Genomic DNA, 14,574 nt, shown 5'->3' with positions numbered 1-14,574 from the left:
CTCCGAGGGGCCGGGAGTGGGGCGCTCCCCCCACCCCGGTCCAGCCACGCGGCCTCCCACCTCCCTTTCCTTGTTCTGGGGTCCTGTTTCCAACAGACAAGGCAAGACCTTAGTACATACAGGTCAAAGATGTGATTTCTCTTCAAACAAACTAACAAACCAAAACCACAAGTGGCTCAGCCATATGGCCGCTCCCGTGCCTGCCCAGGACGCGCGTCCAGTGTCCGGCCGCCCTGGGTCTATGCGTGGGTCCCACACAGCCCACGGGAAGGACTTGCAGAAGGTGACACCACCTTTAAAAGCCGCTGAACGTACACTTCGAGCCTCACACAAGCTCCTCCATCGGGGGCGTGGTGGGCCGAGCTCGGTTAGCTCCAGAGCCATTGGGTTTGACCAGCTCTGCCCCCGCTTCCTTTCTCGCGTCCTAAGAAGGTGTGCACATAGCGCGGTGGGGAAGCGGGGAGGGCTGCAGAGTCCGCCTCACTGGCTTCCCATCCCCGCTCCCAGCAGCTGAGGAACCTCGGGCGAGGGGAGAATAGTGTGGGTACTGGGAACCTCCGCGTATGTGCAATTCTTAGACCGGCTTGTACATGCGAAGCTTCGGTACAAGATTGTTCAGGACCCACGCTGACATTGCCTGCGCTTTCACCACCTGCTAAGCTAAGCGCTTTGCATGCCTTGTCACGCATGCATTGCCCTCCTCCCCACCACCCTAGGGGATGGCTGCTGTGATTTTACCTCCTTTTTTTTTTTTTAAAGGAGGAGGGAGAGAGAGAGAGAAACATCCATGATGAGAAAGAGTCATGGATCGGCTGCTTCCTGCACGCCCCCTACTGGGGATCGAGCCCTACCCGGGCATGCGCCCCCATCGGGACTTGAACCCGGGACCCTTCAGTCCGCAGGCCGACGCTCTACCAGCTGAGCCACGCCGGCGGGGCCTTACCTCCTTTTTATAGGTGAAAGCATCAAGGCTTGGAGAGCTGCTGGGACTTGCCTCGGATCATGGGACTAGTGGTGCATAGAAAGGCCTGGCCTGCTCCAAGTTCCCATGGAACTGTCCCCCCATTAAAAAGAAATAAGCCACTAAGTAGTGTGGCTAAAAAAAAATTGGATAGTTTTTAAAGTAGGTGAAAATTTTAAAGTGGATGAAACAGGAAAGGTGGTGGTGTTGCTCTTTTTTCTTTAAGTAGGGTGCGTGTATTTTCACTGTGTTGCCAAACAGGAAGAGTTTATGATCCAACATTTTTAAGAGTTTGAGTTAGCATGAACTGACATCTCTAACCAGAACGAGCGGAAACTATTCCCTTCGGCACCCTTCAACATTTTCTAGTTTTACAAATGAAGGTTTTGAAATATTCCGTCCAAGAATGAAAAGCAAAGAGATGTAGATGATATATTTAGATTCATCTTTCAGACATTGTTTTAACATGAGACCACCCGTTGACATTGTAATAATCACAGACTTTCAGAACTCCAATCTAAACATTCAGTATTTTCTTATTTGCACCTTTTGTCTTTATTAAAACGGCTGTGTAAGAAATGGCAGTTGTCACCCAAAGCTCTTCACTAGTACGTGGGTGTTTGATAAACGTCAGCCTTAATTTTTTGAATTGTTTGTTTAGCAAATACTGTATTTAGTGAACACCTTTTCATCTCCAGCCTCCTGGATGATATTATCTACCATTTATTGAATATCTCTTACGCATAGACACTGGGGATACAAAGTAGACATGGTCATTTCCCTCCAGGAATTTACCAGGTGAGTGTGAGATATATAGAAAGGTAAACATAGGATTGAAATATGAGTAGTAGGAATTATAAAGTACAGGGTTATCAAAAAATATAGGAGAGGGGTTTGTAAGTGCTCAGCTTCATTTTAATTGCATGAAGTGACACAAAAGAAATATAATAGAAAGCCTCTGACCCTCAAAGAACTTTTACTTTAATTTGAGAAACTCAGTGGTTGTGAAATGATCAAATAACTAAAATTATCTGTTATAGAATATAATTATAGGCATATGGAGAAAATTGAAAGGGGGGCAGAGGCTTTAAAGTTAGAAAACCTGGTTTCAAATGCTAGCTTAAAAACTCAGCTCTGAATACTTGTTTGCCATTTAGCTAATCGTGGCCAAGTTAACCTGAATCTGTTTTCTCATTTGTAAAAGGGGATTGCAATACATTTTTCTAGGGTTATTTATGAAGATTAAAGACAGCATCAAGGTAAAGATGGCAGATTGATCACAGGCATTGATTATCCTTGTCTACCTAATCCCACCAAGATGACAGTAAAGGAATTTTATAAAAGAATAATCCCCATTGAAAAAACAGAGGGTTTCTATTAATAATGAGGATGATTAGGTTCCTGTACTTGAAGATTATAGTAACAAAGTCTTAGAAATAGAAAAGTGATGGATGACTGATAACTGATTTAATGGATCTAAAGAAGTTGATTCTCAAGCCTGCAATCCAGTTTATACCACAGAATTCCTCAAAGGCTCAGGATTGGGCACAGGTACTTCTAGAAGGGTTTAAGGTAGGGCTAGAAAAAAGATATGATTGAAAATCTGTTGAAGAAACAGAGCCCAGGTTTCCTACTTCACTTTTTGTAGCTGAGCTAATGCTAATGCCTCTTCCCTATCAAAAGAGAAGACTAGAGATTTACTCATTGGAGGGAATAAAACGGAGGATTTCTATTCATTGAAGCAGGTCCTTGTTTACATACTGAGTGCAATGACTCCCAGCCTTGTTCTTCCACTTACCACCTCCAAACGGACAGCCATAAACACCTTTCAGGTTGGAAATTGAAAGATTTTTCTCCAGAGAAGCTGATAGAACCAAGAAGAAAGACTGAAAGACAGTAATATTGTGGGTTTCTGCAAAATAGCTCAGCCAGATCACCTTATGGTGAAGCCCAAAGTCAAACAAGCATTGCTCACATCTTTGCTTTATTAATGTCTGATTCTTAAATATGAGCAGAACAAAGGATGAGAGAAGCTCCTAACATAAAACAAACAAAACACAACAGAACAAAATAACACATCCCCAACATTATCATTATCCCTAGATGAGGGATAGTGTGTTGTAAATGAAACGGAACAAGGTGCTAACAAAAAAAAAACACCATTCAGATGGTTAAAAAGAATTCTTGAAAATGGAGAATAGTAAAAATGAAAATTTCAATAGAAAGATTGGAAAATAAAGTTGAAAAAAAATCCAGATAATAGAGTAGGAAACTAAAATGATGGAAAATAGAAGAAAGGAAATAAGAATAAAGGACCAGTCCAAGTGGTCAAACTTCCAAACAATAGGAGTTCCAGAAAGATAATCCAGGAAAAACAAACCAAACAAACAAGGAAATCATCAAATTCAAGGAAATTTCCCAGAACTGAAAAACAATTTGATAGTGTCCACTAAGTACTCAGACAATGGATGAAAATAGATTCACACTAGGGCACATCATAAAATTCCAGAAGCTGGAAGACACTGAAGTCATATCTTAGAAACGTTGAGGGAAAATTATTTCCAATTTAAAAAATCTTGTTGCATGGGCTGGAAGTGTATTCAGGCATTAGTGTTCTTAAAGCTGCCCCATTGATTTAGTTTCATCTGGTAAAACTGAACTGATGGAAAGATTTCTCCTCTTTTAAAAGATTAGCAATGATTGACTTTTGGAGTCTATTTTCTGTGGTGTATGTTTACCTATGTCACTAAGATTGTGTAACCTTTAAAACATTTTTTGTTTCTTTGTTTTAAGCCGCCTGATGGCATTGAAACGAATGGGAATTGTAAGCGACTATGAGGTATGATAAACCTTTCCAAGTTTTTGAAGATGATTTCAATAAATTAAAATAATTTTTGAGGAAGACTTATTAACCAAGACATATATAATTTTGCATTTTACAGAAAATCCGTACCTTTGCTGTAGCAATAGTAGGTGTTGGTGGAGTTGGTAGTGTGACTGCTGAAATGCTGACAAGATGTGGCATTGGTAAGGTAAAAACATTTCTCTTTGCCTATCATGTAGAGAACTACTCACTTCTGGAGTAAATCAGGTACAAATTATAATCTCCCCCCGCCCCCATTACTGATGGTTTATTGATTTATGGTGTATTTATTCAGATTTTTCTTTCTACCAGAGGGGGTTAAGACATAACCCTACCAAATTGGAAGCTGATATTATTGCTGATAAAAACAAGGACTACCTAATTGTGTTCAGGAACATTTTTGTTTGGGGTAATATATAAACAGTTTGGACTTAAGTGTTTGAAATTGAACTGGAGAATGCTCCAGATGCAGATGTTTTTTAATTCATATATATATACACACACACACATATGTATGTATATATATATATATGTTTGTTTTTTTCTAAAATTGGTTTAGATTGTGGATAAGAAGGAGAAGTGACCTTATATTAGGTATCAGTCTACCAATCTTAGGCTTATAAAGCTTGAGTCCATGATGTTAAATATATAGTGGTTGAATACATAAGCTTTCCACAAATGTATACCCTTTAATTTGTCATTTTGATAAAGCATGCACTTTCCCATAAAGTTTATCAATATTTTTTAATATGTTGGTTTACTCCATGCACCAAATTTTTAAAGGGAAGTGGTTTCAAAGTTGGCACTCATTTATCAATATAGAAAAGACAACATCAAAATACTAAAAATGTTTATTAACATTTCAAAGTCAGGCTTACAAAAGCCAGCCAAAGGTTGCTTATAGCTGACTGATCAAGGATAGTACAGATCATGGAAATCCATGGTTTTCTGGTTTGAGTGTGCATCAGGAGCCCTTGGAAGGCTTACTAAACCACAGATTGCCAGACCCTACCTACCTCAGTGGTTTTGATCCTGTAGGTTTCAGGTGGGTCTTAGAATTTTAATTTTTAACAAGTTCCCAGGTGATTCTGATGTTATTCCAGGAATGGCACTTTAAGAATCTCTGCATCTTTGCTACTCAAAGTCGGGTCCCTGAAGTAGAAGCATCAACATCATCTGGGAGTTTGTTAGAAATGAAGACTCCCAGGCCCATCCCAGACATGCTGAATCAGAATCTGTATTTTAACAAGGTTGCCAGATGATTCATATGCATAGTAAAATTGGGGAAGTGCTTCTGTATTTCTAACTAGCTTTAGGTAATGCTTGCCCAGGCCACATTATGAGTAGCAAGGATCTAGAACAGTGATTATCAGACACTGCTGTAATTAGAATTACCTGAGAAGTTTTAAAAAATTCTGATGTCCACACTGTACCCCATAAAAAGTTAACCAGAATCTCTGGGAATGGGACCCAGACATTTGTATTTTTTTTAAAAACTTCCTAAATCAGTGGTTCTCAACCTTCCTAATGCTGCGACCCTTTAATACAGTTCCTCATGTTGTGGTGACCCCCAACCATAAAATTATTTTCGTTGCTACTTCATAACTGTAATTTTGCTACTGTTATGAATCGTAATGTAAATATCTGATATGCAGGATGTATTTTCATTGTTACAAATTAAACATAATTAAAGCATAGTGATTAATCACAAAAACAATATGTAATTATATATGTTTTTTGATGGTCTTAGGCGACCCCTGTGAAAGGGTCGTTCGACCCCCAAAGGGGTCACGACCCACAGGTTGGCGACCCACAGGTTGAGAACTGCTGTCCTAAATGATTCCAGTGTGCACTCAAGGTTGTATGCTAAGGATCTACACATAGGCATATTTCAGAACTCTTTCTCCAATGTGTAAAACAGATAAAAAAGAAGGTAATTCATGAAGTTAAGTAGGGAAGTGGAAGATTAGAGACCCAGAGACCACGTCTTATTCCTGAAAGTTTCCGGAATCCCCAGCACACCCTGGATTACCAGATCCATATCAGCTGCTTTATTTTATAGATGAGGATACAGCCCTAAAAAGTGAAAGTGACTTATTAATGACTGGAGCTAATTAGTGGCAGAGTCACACTTCTTGTCCCCAAATTTAGGATTTCCCCCTTATTCATAAACCAGCTATGAGGCTGAAACTCAGACTTAATGCTTGGCCTGATCTAGTAAATATTGTTGAATGAGCTTAAATAAATCATATTTTGGAGACTCTAGGGTTAGGAAATTATCATAGGGGTCATAAGTGATATCTTTTCTACCAAGATTTTAAGGGTTACTTACATGCTGTTTTTATGGGTTGGGTTAGTGTTTCTGTATTGAGAAGAAGAAAATACCATTTTTGTTTTTACTGTTAAATTTAGGATGCTGAGAATTATATTACAAAGTCACAGAATTTTAGACCAAGGAAGGGAACTTGGAAATCCTTGGGTCCAACCTGTTCTTACTGATAAGAAATGGGATCTTTTGGCCATTTTAAAGTGTGTGTGTGTGTAACACTGTCATTTCTAAATTTATAGCAGGAAACAATAATTAAGTGGTTGGTTAGTAATTCTATTTGGAATAATGCTTTAGCCATGGCATGGTTGTATATGTAGTGTCATTCACAAAAGGAGTCATGCTTTACTATAGTTTTAAGTTATGGCATTTGTATTTATCTTATTGAAAAATTTTATTTATCTAATGGGTTCTTGGCTTTTAGCAAAAATAGGAACGAAATGAAATGAACATTAATTTCTTAGCAAATATTTAGAGAGTCAGTACAGCATTGTGGTTAGGGTACAGATGCTACATTGAGAATGTTTGAATTCAAATCCCTTTTCCACTACAAATTAGCTGAGTGGCTTTTGAGCAAATGTCCTAGTTCTTTCTAAAATGAGGATAATTCTATCTACATACTTACCTCATATGGTCATTAAGTGAGTTAATATATGGCATCGAGAGTTTCAGAGTTTATTATTACTGCCAAACTGTTAAACCCATCAAATGTAAAACTCACTAGTTCATTCTTTCTTATGTTTTTCATCAGAATATCACTATTTTCATTTTAGTTACTACTCTTTGACTATGACAAGGTGGAACTGGCCAATATGAATAGACTTTTCTTCCAACCTCATCAAGCAGGATTAAGTAAAGTTCAAGCAGCAGAACATACTTTGAGGTAAGAGGAATAGCAATTAAAGACTCTATTTAGTGAAATCTTTGTGTATTTGGTATGAGTTAATCTAATGCATAAATGGACCTGAATTTTTCTCTATAGGAATGCAGGTTTCACTTCTGCAAAGAATTGTCTTACCTCTTGGATCTGGGCTGGCAACCTTTTCCTTTATAGGACTAGATAGTAAATACTTTAGCTTTGAGGGCTGTATGGTCTCTGTCAAAACTGCTCAGCTATGCACTTATAGTGTCATAGCATCTGTAGGCAATATAAAAACGAGTGAGCATGGCTCTGCTCCAATAAAACTTTATTTATGGGCTCTGAAATTAAAATTTTATATATTTTTTACATGTCATGAAATGATTGTTGTTCTTTTGACTTTCTTTATGCACCCATTTAAAAATGTAAAAGCCATTATTAGCTTGCAGACCTTACAAAAATAGGTGGCAGGTCAATTTTGATGGAAAGGCCATAAGTGGCCGACCCTTGCTCTAGGAATTTTCTTTGTGAGCCCAAAGAAAATTGAATGCACTGAATTGAATAAGGAATAAAGGAGCTCTTTTGTCAGGCTGAAATGTAGCTAACAGAGGGGATAAGACTTAATTTTCAGTACACAGGCTGTGGGAACATTTTTGTAAGCCTTCTGATAATCTACACATTATAAACCTAGTCCTTGAACTTAGTCCTTGATATGGGACAAAAGAGGTAGAAGAGGACTTAGGATTTTCTTTGAATAGCTTAAATTCCATTTCTCTGATCTCTGTTAAATGATCTTTAGTTACTTTTTCCTGCTTTCTCTTACTATTCCTCCTATAATCATTCCTTTTTCCCCTCTTAGGAACATTAATCCTGATGTTCTTTTTGAAGTACACAACTATAACATAACCACAGTAGAAAACTTTCAACATTTCATGGATAGAATAAGGTAAAATTTTACTTATGAATATTTTGCACATGTCCAGCTCAGTTAAACAAGTATTAGAGAAAATGTGCTGATGATTAATTTAATGCATTGGTAGAATGAAATATAGTTTTGTTTTTAGGATAGTTAATTTTTGTGTAATTTTTATATACTGGGAGCTCAGTAAAAAGTATATATTGTCCAAAATACAATGGTAACAACAAAAGAAAAACTAACCCCAAACCCCTATTATTATAATAGTATAACAAGGAATCCTCAGTTATACATTTTGTGTTCTAGAATCTATTTCTGTCTGAAAGTGGTTTTCTGCAGAGACTCTTGTGATACCACTAAAATAATGAATTGTATTCAATTAACTTATTACATTTAAATAGAAGTCTGAAAGCTAATAGGTAAATGGTAACTTTTGTAAACAGACTTTATACTTGCATCCTTGCAGGTCTTGTGTAAAAAGTACTATAATATCATTGATGTTATATTCATAATAGTTACTCAATACTCTATATATACTGGATCTTTAATATTAAATACTTAGTATATTATAATTATACTTAAACATTTACTGAAATAGCAAATGTGTGACTGAATAAATAAAGTCTAATTAGAGTGTATTTTGTGTCCTGATTTTTTTCAAATAACATTTATTTTCTTTGCCTAGTAATGGTGGATTAGAAGATGGAAAACCTGTTGACCTAGTTCTTAGCTGTGTGGATAATTTTGAAGCTCGAATGGCAATAAATACAGTGAGTATTCCTACTGTGTAAAATGTTACACTCATGGATTTATCTATTCTGTATCTTCTATCAGTATATATTTCCCATCCTAAAAATAGTTCTGCATCTAAACCCTTTTATAATGTGTTTTACTTATTTTTAATGTTCCCTTAGCCTACTTTTGAAATGTTTTCTAATGGCTGTGGGACCTGCTTAGCCTTGCTATTGTGGCATAGGTTTCAATATCCTACTCTCTGATGCCAATAGAGGAAACTATAAAATAGCAGATAGTTGTGATGTACAATTTTTAAAATAAATGAATATCTTATAATACTCTTGGTCAGCTTTGGTTTTAACTTTTGCTACTTTATTTTTCAGTGAAGATATAAATGTATATAAATTGCCTTTAAACATGGTTTCTGAAAAATAAAACTGAATTCTTTTCTTTAAATTATTGTGTTTTCAGCTTTTCAAATGAAGTTTTGCATTTTTGTTGCTGAAATAATTTTAGAAAAATGCAAGTTTTACATTAATGTAATAAGAAATCCAATAGACTTAATTTAATTAGATATTTATTGACTGCTTACCTGTCAGTTTATTTTATTTATTATTTTTAAAATTTTAAATTATTTTTTTTTTTAATTTAAATTCTTTATTGTTGAAAGTATTACATATGTTTCCTTTTCCCCCCATTGACCTCTCCCCTAAACAGAGAGTAACAATTGCCAAAGAATTCCATTATTTACAACTTTAACTTTTTCTTCTAAAAATTAATTTTAAAAAATTCATGGTAATCCACTTAGTTAAATGCCACTTTTTCATGAAAAGAAATTATGGTACGTTACGTCATGCTCTTTTATGTCCTTTCTTTTATTTTTATCTACTTCTATCAAGGCTTGTAATGAACTTGGACAAACATGGATGGAGTCTGGGGTCAGTGAAAATGCAGTTTCGGGGCACATACAGCTCATAATTCCTGGAGAATCTGCTTGTTTTGCAGTATGTATAATTAATTTTGGGTTATTTTTCACTAAATACAAGAGTTCCTAGGGGCATTGAATATGTATTACAGTTCAAAGAAAAACAGACTTCGAATATGATTAACTGCTACTTGGAACACATACTTTTCCCCTTTCTTTGAAATATATTTTCTTTTATTCTTTTTCATGTAGTGTGCCCCACCACTTGTAGTTGCTGCAAATATTGATGAAAAGACTCTGAAACGAGAGGGTGTTTGTGCAGCCAGTCTTCCTACCACTATGGGCGTGGTTGCTGGGATCTTGGTACAAAATGTGTTAAAGTGAGTGAAGGTTAATTTTTCTGAATAGTCTTGTTTTGATAAAAAAAAATATATTTCATGAAATATTTTAAATATAGGAACTACCAGCAAAGTATTTAATTTAGTTTTTAAAATTTAGTTTTAAATATACATATATTTTTAATTTATATACTATGTATATCATATACTTTTTATTTGTATGTAATATACCTTACTAGACATAATTTAAATGGACAGGTATTGCATGTTTTAAAAATTCTTGCAGCCCTGGCCAGTGTGGCTCAGTTGGTTGGGTGTTGTCCTGTGCACCAAGAGGTCACCGATTCCATTCCTGGTCAGGGCACATACCCGTGTTGCAGGCTTGATGGCATGCAGAATCAATGCTTCTCTCTCATCAATGTTTTTTGGTGTTTTTTTCCTCTCTCTCCCTTCCTCTTTCTCTCTAAAATCAATAAAAACGTATTTAAAAAAGATTATTACAACACACCGGTTGAAAATCATTGACCTCTAGACTATAACTAAAAAGGACAAAGGTTTCTTTACAGCTAAAATTAATGTCAAAGAGTTTTTTAATCAATTCACACTTAATTAAAAGTACAACTCCTTTAGGTGTTCCCTCTCTCAGGCCATTTTTTGTTCCAACTCTAATAAGCTTAGTTATGTTTCCTAAACCTCCAATATAAGAACAAACTGCAACATGCTATAGGGAGGCACTCTGATATCAGAAGTGTCCACTACCAGCAAAGATATTGTAAAAAGCATACATAAGAACTCTTGAGGCAACTGTCTAGACCTATTTCATAGCTTGTGCAAACTAAACAAAACATTTCATAGAATGATATGAAAAGGGGGAAATCATGGCTATAAATTACTCTCTTACGTGTCATATTTATAGTATAAGCCCTCTATTGATGGACATTTAGGCTGCTTACTGATTTTAAATTATTAATAATGCTGCAAACAATAGCTTTTCACATATCTTTGTATACTAGATTTTTGTACAGTTTTAATTTTTAGGAGTGGAGTTTCTGGGCTTATGCAAATTTTTTTTGACATATTACTAAATTTTTCTTTCAAAGGGATTGTATATTTCCATCACAGTGTAGGAGTACCTAGTCCACCCACACGTTTGATATAATTTGATATTGTAAAACTCTTTAATCTTGGTGAATCTAATAGGTGAAGAATGGGTATCTCTTTCCATTTTGTTATTTGTGATAACTTGAGCAACTTGTACTTTTATGTGAATTATTTGCTCATATTCTCTGCTCAAATTTTTTTTGTTTTTCCTTGATGTATATTAAGAACATACATTTACACCCTAGCTGAGTTGGTTATTGTGGCATCCTGATACACCAAGGTTGCAGGTTCGAGCCCCTGTCAGGGCACATATAAGAAACAACCAGTGAATGCATAAATATGTGGAACAATAAATCGATGTTTCTTTTTCTCCTCCTCCCTTCCTTTCTCTCTAAATAAAAATCAGTCAATAAATAAAATTTAAAAAACAAGAATCAACCAATGAAACAAAGATTGATGTTTCTCTTTTTCTAAAAACAATAAAAACAACATAAATTTGCAAATATTTTTCCTTTTGCTGTTTATTTTATATACATGATTTTCTAAAAAAGAATCAGATTTGACCAGCAGGGAGCACAGAAAGCTATGTGGCATACTGGAAACGTTCTATATTTTGATCTGGTAGTGATTGCATGGGTGAATACATTTGTAAAATTGTATTGAACTATACATTTAAGATTGTAAACCTTATAGTAAGTTTTATATAAAATATTTTAAATTGGTTAGATTTAGTATCATGTCTCAGGAATTTTTAATATATCATTCTTCCACATTTTAATCTCTCTAAAATCAGCATGCTTTTTAAAGTTGTTGACATAACCATAGTTTAATTGGCAGCATTTTATCTTTATTAGAGTTTCAAAAAAGAGTTCTATGGCTGATGAAAGAGTTTTCTTTCCTGCTTTCATTCAACAAATATCTTTTATGAACCAGGCCCTGAAAACAAGATAATAAATTTGTCTTCTTTGTTCCTTGTTACAGAATGGGGGGGAAAGGGAGGCATATGTGATATTTTCAACAATAAAGATTTAATTTTTTAAAAATCTGATTTTTAAAATACTTTTATCCTTTTATTTATTTAAGTCTACTTTGATTTGTTTTTCCAGGTTTCTGTTAAAATTTGGTACTGTTAGTTTTTACCTCGGATACAATGCAATGCAGGATTTTTTTCCTACTATGTCCATGAAGCCAAATCCTCAGTGCGATGACAGAAATTGCAGGAAACAGCAGGAAGAATATAAGGTATATGCCAGTCTATCAGAATGTGTGAGAGAACATGTTGCATAGGGTAATAGCTTAAAAAAAGAAAAAAAATTATTTAGATTTGGAACTTAAGATAATTGGATTCTGGGTCCTTAAACTTTTAATTTATTTACCATCCCTCCAAATGAAAATTCTGTTCAAAGTCCTTTTTTGCTTTTGGTAGGATAAAAAGCCTGCCTGAATTATTGATTAATGCTTGGGAGAACTGAGAATGAATAAAAATACTTTGATACTGTTTGATTTCTACAGAAAAAGGTAGCAGCACTGCCCAAAAAGGAGGTTGTTCAAGAAGAGGAAGAGATAATACATGAAGACAATGAGTGGGGTAGGAGTCCTTTCATAAATGGAAATGGCAGCATATGACATATCTTTTATGGGAGGGAATCTCATAATTAATGTTACACAAGTTTGAGTTGTTATTGCTTAAGTTCCTCAAAAACTGTAATAAGGTCCAATTTAACTCTACAGGTATTGAGTTGGTATCTGAGGTTTCAGAAGAGGAACTGAAAAATTCTTCAGGTCCAGTTCCTGACTTACCTGAAGGAATTACAGTGGCCTATACAGTTCCCCAAAAGGTACATCTAAAATCTGATTTACCATAAGTAAATAACATGAAAAAAGTGTTTATCTTTCATCTTCATCCTTTATAATGCCAGCACAGTACTTCCTGTATTTGATATTTTACTATAGGCATTAAGATGTCTGAAAGAGATGTTTTCAGTGCTAATATGGACATATGCACAGCACAATTTAACTGTTTGAAAACAAATATAAAATAGTTTTGTTCACTTATTAATGGATCAAGTCAAATAGATTTTGATTAAATGAAAATATTATATTTCTAAATTAGTAGTTTTAGCCACAATACCATTTAAAAGTACCACTTTAGTAGATATCTCAGGAATATTGAAATTACTGCCTTGTGAGTCAAAAGACTGGTGTGGAATAAGGACTTTGTCTCTCCTAAAAATTAGAAGGTATATGTACTAAAGAAAGTTTACTTTGTAAACTTGTTGAACATGGTTAAAGCTTACTGATTATATATTTCTAAGCATCAAGAATTTTAGGTTATTTTTTCACTATGTTTCCCTCATTTGTTGATAGCAAGAAGATTCTGTTCCTGATGTAACAGTGGAAGATTCTGGTGAAAGCTTGGAAGATCTCATGGCCAAGATGAAGAATATGTAGATAATGGACTGGACTATATTTTATTTTCTGTGTTTAAACCTATTCCTTTGCAATTAAAAAAAGTCATTTTAAAACTGACAAAACTTAGGGCAACATCAATTGATGTGTATTCTTTGCTAAATTGTTATACTTTTTGAAAATACTGTTACTGTTGCTTGTTGTTACCTCACCCTCAACTAAATCAATAACTCTCCTAAAACTCATGTTTCATTCTAGTAAGAAAATTTGAAAGGGTTATTTTAGGCAGTTATAAGTTTTATTGAAAACTTAGCCATTGAAATGTTTTGGCCTTTTGTGAGGGATGGAAGAAAGGACCAATTTGATGCTGTACACATTCCTTTTCTTTCCAGTAATCCTTTGTGGTTTGGGCCATGGGCAATAAAGCAGTATGTGGTCCTGAAATACAGGGAAAAGAGCAAGAGGTACAACCGGTTGATTTGAGCTAGCAGGCCATGTACTTATTGTTTCGGAATTGTTCTCTACAAGAAAACTACCCACTACTACTAACTTGGCCAGCAATGAATTTAAAATAGTTAACCTATAAAATAATAACATTCTCTGAAATGTTTCCTGATTACAAATTGAAATGTAGTCAGTGGAAAAGTTGTAAACTTGTGGATTATATATTCAAAATCAGGCAACTAAAAGTAAGTTTTTTTCATGGGTAGACAGATAAAGGTACTTTGAGGAAGTACAAATTATATTGCTGCATTAACCAAGGAAATCACTGCATCTGTGGACATATACCTGGAATCACTGTACTTTATTGAGGAGTAATGGATAAATTTAGGCTAGGATCATCTAGATTATACCCATGATATGGGTTACCTTATAAATACTTTATTTCACTTAAATGTGATTCCCCAGGTAATTAAATGTTGGAAAGGGTTTATCCTGGATAGGGCATTAAAGAGGCCTAAAGTGTCTCTGAAATGACTGATATATTTATTTACTGGACGAGTATCATTTTTCCAGATCATGACCTCTAAATCATAAATTGATAAAACTGTTTTTTCCTAGAGTTGTATATAAATAATGAAGGCATAGAGAGCCTTGGTTGAAATAAAATTCCAGTGGTTTGGAGACCAATATAAAAACA

At 35.0% G+C, this 14,574-nt stretch overlaps 1 protein-coding gene across 2 annotated transcripts; it reads left to right on the top strand.

Moving 5' to 3' along the window:
• Window positions 1–988: 988 nt before the first annotated feature.
• UBA5 (ubiquitin-like modifier activating enzyme 5) lies at window positions 989–14,574 on the top strand. 2 transcript variants are annotated; one of them, XM_005863576.2, is made up of 12 exons: window positions 989–1,759; window positions 3,755–3,800; window positions 3,904–3,993; window positions 6,924–7,033; window positions 7,869–7,955; window positions 8,611–8,695; window positions 9,560–9,664; window positions 9,838–9,965; window positions 12,131–12,266; window positions 12,537–12,612; window positions 12,756–12,862; window positions 13,392–14,574. In XM_005863576.2, the coding sequence occupies exons 1-12, from the start codon at window positions 1,731–1,733 to the stop codon at window positions 13,473–13,475; spliced, it is 1,083 nt and encodes a 360-aa protein (XP_005863638.1). In that variant the 5' UTR covers window positions 989–1,730; the 3' UTR covers window positions 13,476–14,574. The 2 variants fall into 2 exon arrangements, with proteins under 2 accessions (XP_005863638.1, XP_014393010.1); XM_014537524.1 differs by lacking the exons at window positions 989–1,759; window positions 3,755–3,800 and having other exon boundaries at window positions 3,980–4,052.

This window comes from Myotis brandtii, unplaced genomic scaffold (assembly GCF_000412655.1).
Source record: "Myotis brandtii unplaced genomic scaffold, ASM41265v1 scaffold18, whole genome shotgun sequence".
Classification (NCBI taxonomy): Eukaryota; Metazoa; Chordata; class Mammalia; order Chiroptera; family Vespertilionidae; genus Myotis; species Myotis brandtii.
This window is presented reverse-complemented; position numbering and strand designations above follow the sequence as displayed.

Excerpts from the sequence above, each read along its gene's own strand:
- UBA5 (XM_005863576.2), top strand. The coding sequence starts at position 1,731 with ATGGTCATTTCCCTCCAGGAATTTACCAG. Across the intron at positions 3,801-3,903 it reads GAATTGTAAGCGACTATGAG|AAAATCCGTACCTTTGCTGT; the intron begins GTATGATAAACC and ends TGCATTTTACAG. Across the intron at positions 9,966-12,130 it reads TTGGTACAAAATGTGTTAAA|GTTTCTGTTAAAATTTGGTA; the intron begins GTGAGTGAAGGT and ends TTGTTTTTCCAG.